Here is a 5,371-nt window from a genome sequence, read left to right as displayed (position 1 = left end):
GAGCCTTGGAGTTCTTTGGCGGAGGTCTTAGTTGTGGTTAATCACAATTAATTCATGATGAAAGTTTTGCACATATAGCTAATGTTGATTCTAAGATATCTTGAAATGTGCATACATCCCATAGTTCTGTTCTACATCGCTACAAATCTGCTACATTTACTAAAAAGACTTCTTCCTCCTTCTCTTTTCAAACCTCATCCACTCTCCACTTGGAGTTTATCCATCTACTGGGGAAACTATGGTGGCGTAAGTTAAACTGAAAAACGTGTGATGTAGACTGTCTACCTCCCAAGCTATATATATGAATGACCACTAGATGGTGTGGTGCTGCTGCCAGCTCTGAGTTGCAGCTGTGACCTTTTTTCTTTTCTTTTTTTTTTTTACCATGAGGAATCCAAAACGTCACCCCTTGGTATAACCTGGGGGATTACCTGTAGACGACTAGTATACTTTGTGTGGACGTCATGAATGAGACTTCTTTATCTAGGATTATTAAATGTTATTATTCGTGTAGATTATTTTTTTGTGTAGATTAGTTCTTTTTGAAATTCAGGTTAGTCTGAAAAATAAATGATTCATCGTGTTCATACTTTTGTGCAGATGGTGCATACTGCTTTATGGGAATGGTTTGGAAATGTTTGCCTGTGTGCTTTTATGCAATATTATTTATTTATTTTCTTTTTCTTTCTTAAAAATAAAAACAAACAAAAACCTTAATCTGACAGTTAAGGGCAGCACTCAATCAGACAAACAATGCCTCATCTCAAGGCCTTTATTATTAAAAATCTAAAGTAAAGGATACTCCTCTGCAAATGCCCCCCAAAATTATCCAGATAAGCACAAAATATGGATTCTCATCATGCCTTCCACCCCTCTATGATCAGCAGTTTTTGCCTAGTCTGTCTGACAAATAGGACTGAATTTATACAGCTAACATAGAAATATAAAAAATAGTTAGTAAAATGTCACAAACGTTACGTTTTTGAGGTATAGATATGTATTTTTATGTGCATGCAATTAAAGACTAATTTTACTCTTTTTATTTTTATTTTTACCTTACTGTATTGATAGATAGACGTCATTGCCATCCAGTCTATACACTAAACAGTGAAGAAAAAAATAACTATTTCCTGGCTCAAAATAGCGCAAAAAAGAAACAAAAAATATATAATATGTACAATATATAACACATATAAACATATGTAGTAGATAATTTTAATACTTTTATAAATATATAAAAACTGAAATATAAAGTAAAAGTGTGACAATAACTAAAAAAAATTGCTTATAAGTATAATTATTGGACATTAGATTCCAGAGAGAGAGAGGGGGAGAGAGAGAGAGAGAGAAAGAAAGAGACAGAGAGAGGGAGCCTTGTTTCCGGTCCGGAACCAAAGAACTGTTTGAGTTTCCAGGTCGGACAATAGAAGACGCGGATTTTGGTTGATGTTTTCTTTTGCTGGATAACGATGGCTTTCCCAGAGTTTCAAGCGGAATACATATAGTGTTATAATAAACTATCTGTTCGAGATAGCGACCGCTCACTGTGTATGTACACATTTATTATAATTCTAGAAATAACTTCGAAAGTCGTTTGTGGTTCACGGACTTTTGCTAGTTAGTTAGCTAACCAACGCTACGCGGGCTGAAAAGTTGGTGGCTGTAAAACATCGACACCAGTAGTTACTGTTGACTTTCACAGCAACGTAGGTGCCTTGAACGAACGGACCAAGTCCACGGTCCGCTGTATGAGACTGCACTGCTTACACTGAGCCAAACGCTTTGCAGCTAACCTAGGAGCGCAGCTGTAGCGATCACAGTTGGCCAGAAATGCGTGTTCCCTGCGTTAGTCCTGCTCAACCTCAGACCCGAACTCTTTCATGGCATGCATTTCTAATTTCTCTTTGCTATTTGGGCTGATTGAAAACAAAGAATGTTTTTTTTTAACCTGATGTAGTTTCTGAGAAAACTGATATCCACATATGAGGACATTCGCTTTAAATTTCGATAGAACACTAAGTCACATTTAAAAAATGATGTGCAAAACTCTTTATTTGGTGTCTTTATTTTGGTGTCCTGAGTTAAAAAAAAAAAACCCCAGTTGTGCCTCTTTGAGCAGTATGGCTCATTTGAAATGCTGCTAACAGCTGCAGGAAGACGTATGTCTGTGACTGTAAAAATATTGTCAAAGATTTCTGAACATCGCACGAAACACGAAACATTTGTCCAGAGTGCTACTTCAAACGTGTGAACATGTTTACACCTAAATGTGTAAAATTTAGCATTGTGGCTAGACAGCCCAAAATGTGATGTCCACATATGTGGACGCCACGTCCTAGGAGGTTAAAGCAGTATCCTTTCAGATAATCAGAGGTGAGAGTCAAATATACAACGTGAGAAGTAAATACTACAAACAGTGCAACAATTTTCAAGATGAAAAGAAAAAGTCCAAAGTTTTGATGGTGCATCTTTAAACGAGTCAGTCCACCTCTGTTGAAATGACCGGTTGTAGCTATATTTGAGCATTAGATGGTTATAATGATATTTGGTTTCTGCAAATGGAAATAAAACTGAAATATAATTTACAAATAGTGCATTAACCAGTTTTGAACTTTTTTAATACCCCCTCCTTTTACACAGACTTAACAGTATTAGTATATAATATTGAGATATAGCAACATTAAGCTATAAATATGAAAGATACTTTAATACTTGGATAAAAATCCTTTGCAGAATCCATGGACCTTGTCCAGTGATGTGTTTCATCCCTTGAGATCCTCTCCTGGACCTTTGCTGCACTTGCCTTCAGATACAGCTTGTTGTCTTACAGACCTTTCGGTATAGCTGAGCTTTACAGGGTGTTTTGTATCTTTAAGAATTTTTCTTTTGGTAGCTATAATGCCTACATTGTTAATGCTATAGTTTTGATGAGCCCCTGGAATTACAGTCAGAAGGCTGCATTTTAACTACAGCAGCATTTCAACTAAAAAATTATCTTGAACGTCAGCAGGAACTTTTAAGTATTCTGCAAAAATTCAAGAGGGATCCAAATAAGCGTTCAAAAGTAGAGTTCAAATGAAGTACAATAAAGAATGAATTGTAGTGTAAAAATTAGTTGTTGTTTAAAAGCTATTGTAAACAGTGGTGGAAGTGAGCTGGAATGAAAGTGGTTCATGGGACGCTTAGATCTTCTGCAGTGCCAAATATGTGCAGCACAGCGTTGCAAGTTTACAACGTTATCCTTGGTTTAACTCGTGCCTGTAACCTGCTTCGTATTGTTCTCTACAGCTCGATGGCCTTTCTCGGTCCTCCCGTCCCATCTGCTCTTGCTTCATTTCTCTACTCGTCGCTTCCCTGTGGCTTTGCTGTAGGCCCCTCACGTCTCCACGAGGGCAGGCTGGGGCTTTGGTGGGTCGGACGCTCACTGGAGGCTGGATCCCTGCTGGGGAGAGACGGGGACATTGAGTGGGCCTCAGAGTATCACGCTGAGCCGGAAATTCACAGTGAAGACGGCAAACTCGCCACAAACTTTGAGACCGAAAGAGATCAGGCCACGAGAACAGAGGAAGAACAGGTAATGCTCAGTGCTCACAGTATGCAGACAGAGTGGGCTATAGTCACTATTAATATTGACTGTGCTTGATTTTGAAGGAGAAGTGTATATTTTTCATTTGGGCCTATTTTATAAATATTTCCAGATCTGAATATCTGCACTGGCTATCAGTGAGCACACTTTCATGTCCTTATTTTCATCCACTTTGTTGTTCTCTGTTTGCTTCAGCATGCAGTACCAGCAGCTGGTGTGCAAAGCTAACATATAATGCAGGGAGATAATAGCAAATAGGCTGCTGTTTGGAGAGATTGTTCAAGTTGTTTGGAGTCTGATCTTGCTACTGTAAGGTATTAGTGTTTGGAGAAAATCACAGACTGTATATAAAAGATGGACATAATGAAGTGACCCTACCCATTGTAGATTTCTGCACTCTGTACTTTGAAGCTTCAGCGTCTTAGCCACAGCCGTGTTGGTTTTTGTTTTGGATACAGTGACGGTGAGCATATTTGGATGAGAGGGGGAACTGCTCCGATATCAGCGAGCTGCATCTATAAGCTGTATGTGTGTGACTCACACATGTAGACACTGCTGTTTAGGGCTGGGCAAAAGACCAATCAAATGCTTGCTAAACTCAAACTACCACCTGTACTGTGTGTGAACTGCCCAGTTGAGTAACTTGAATGAGTGGAGGTGAGGCCTGTGGGGCAGCTAGCAGCTACAGCTCTCTGTATCAGCACTCCTTTGTCGCTCTGGAGGGAAACCATAGAGCTGTTATGAAGGGGTTAAACCATCCACAGAGGCCAACACCACTCTTTGTACAGAGCTGTAAAAAAAACTTTTTAATGCTGTCAAATTGGCCATGTTAACATGGGCCTTTTTGGAGATTGAAACGCGTTTGGAGCCAGCCAAAACTCCAGGACATGAAGTTTTTGGCACCTCCGTGTTGGCTTTATTTTTCAGCCCTGGAGGTTGCCAGAACGCTAAACCGACAGTATCGAGAAGCTTCACTGACAAGCCTGTTATTTGGCCCGAGCAGCAACGGCGTCATGTCACAGCTGCTGGCTTTTTCAAGGTCTTCACGCAAGAAGCCTCTGCATTGGTTACATTCCTGTTATTATTCTCTGCTCGTAGCCAAGAGTTACACAGAGACAGACATCTGGCTTTATCCTCACAATCTTGTAGACAAGTACTTACCTCCAAGTATTCACCTGTCCAGTTCAAACATGCTAAATAGCTGTGGAAGGCCTCAGACATGTAAAGAAAGCTGCATGTGCAGAAGAATATATGTTGGACCAGCAGGTGAATCATGATTCATGACATTGTTTTGGCTGTGTAAGAACTGTAAGCCTGACAGAGACAAAAACAAGCTACAGATCTGGATTCTGTGCATGTGGTATGTAAGGAAGTGAGGAGAGTAAACACACACTGGTGTTCCTGAAAGTCTTTTCAGTGATTCTGTCTCGCAGAAATAAACAGACACTGTTGATCCAGTAAAAGTCAAACATCTTGTCCTCAGTGACATCGCAGAGCTGGAGTCCCGATGGTGGGAGAAAAAAAACGACAGGAGGTGCAGCTGAATGATATCACAGACTGGCAGAGCAGTGGCCAGCAAATCAGCCTGTAGGGAGAGAGAGAACGGGTGAAGCAGCAACTGAACTTTTAAATGACACTTAGGTCCCTAAGCTTTGGGACAGTGACACATTACTGGCTCTGCACGCTGTTATAGTGGATTCTAAGTCGAACAATTAAGTTGTGTTTGAAATGACTGACTTTTATTTTTCATTCTGGGGTTTTTACAGGTACAAAATCTTCCCACAG

At 40.0% G+C, this 5,371-nt stretch overlaps 1 protein-coding gene across 1 annotated transcript in view; it reads left to right on the top strand.

Annotated features, from left to right (window-relative positions):
* The first annotated feature begins 1,421 nt into the window (after positions 1 to 1,421).
* znf408 (zinc finger protein 408) overlaps positions 1,422 to 5,371 on the top strand; it is a 27,264-nt gene continuing 23,314 nt past the window's right edge. The window contains exons 1-2 of the mRNA XM_005746670.1: positions 1,422 to 1,548; positions 3,289 to 3,574. Coding sequence (XP_005746727.1) covers positions 3,293 to 3,574 — 282 coding nt within the window. The 5' untranslated portion in view covers positions 1,422 to 1,548; positions 3,289 to 3,292. The remainder of the gene's footprint in view (positions 1,549 to 3,288; positions 3,575 to 5,371) is intronic.

The sequence above is a fragment of the Pundamilia nyererei genome, unplaced genomic scaffold, assembly GCF_000239375.1.
Source record: "Pundamilia nyererei isolate P.nyererei 1_Seehausen unplaced genomic scaffold, PunNye1.0 scaffold00181, whole genome shotgun sequence".
In the NCBI taxonomy this organism is placed as follows: domain Eukaryota; kingdom Metazoa; phylum Chordata; class Actinopteri; order Cichliformes; family Cichlidae; genus Pundamilia; species Pundamilia nyererei.
Note: the sequence above shows the minus strand (reverse complement) of the source record. Positions and strands in the feature narration are given on the sequence as shown.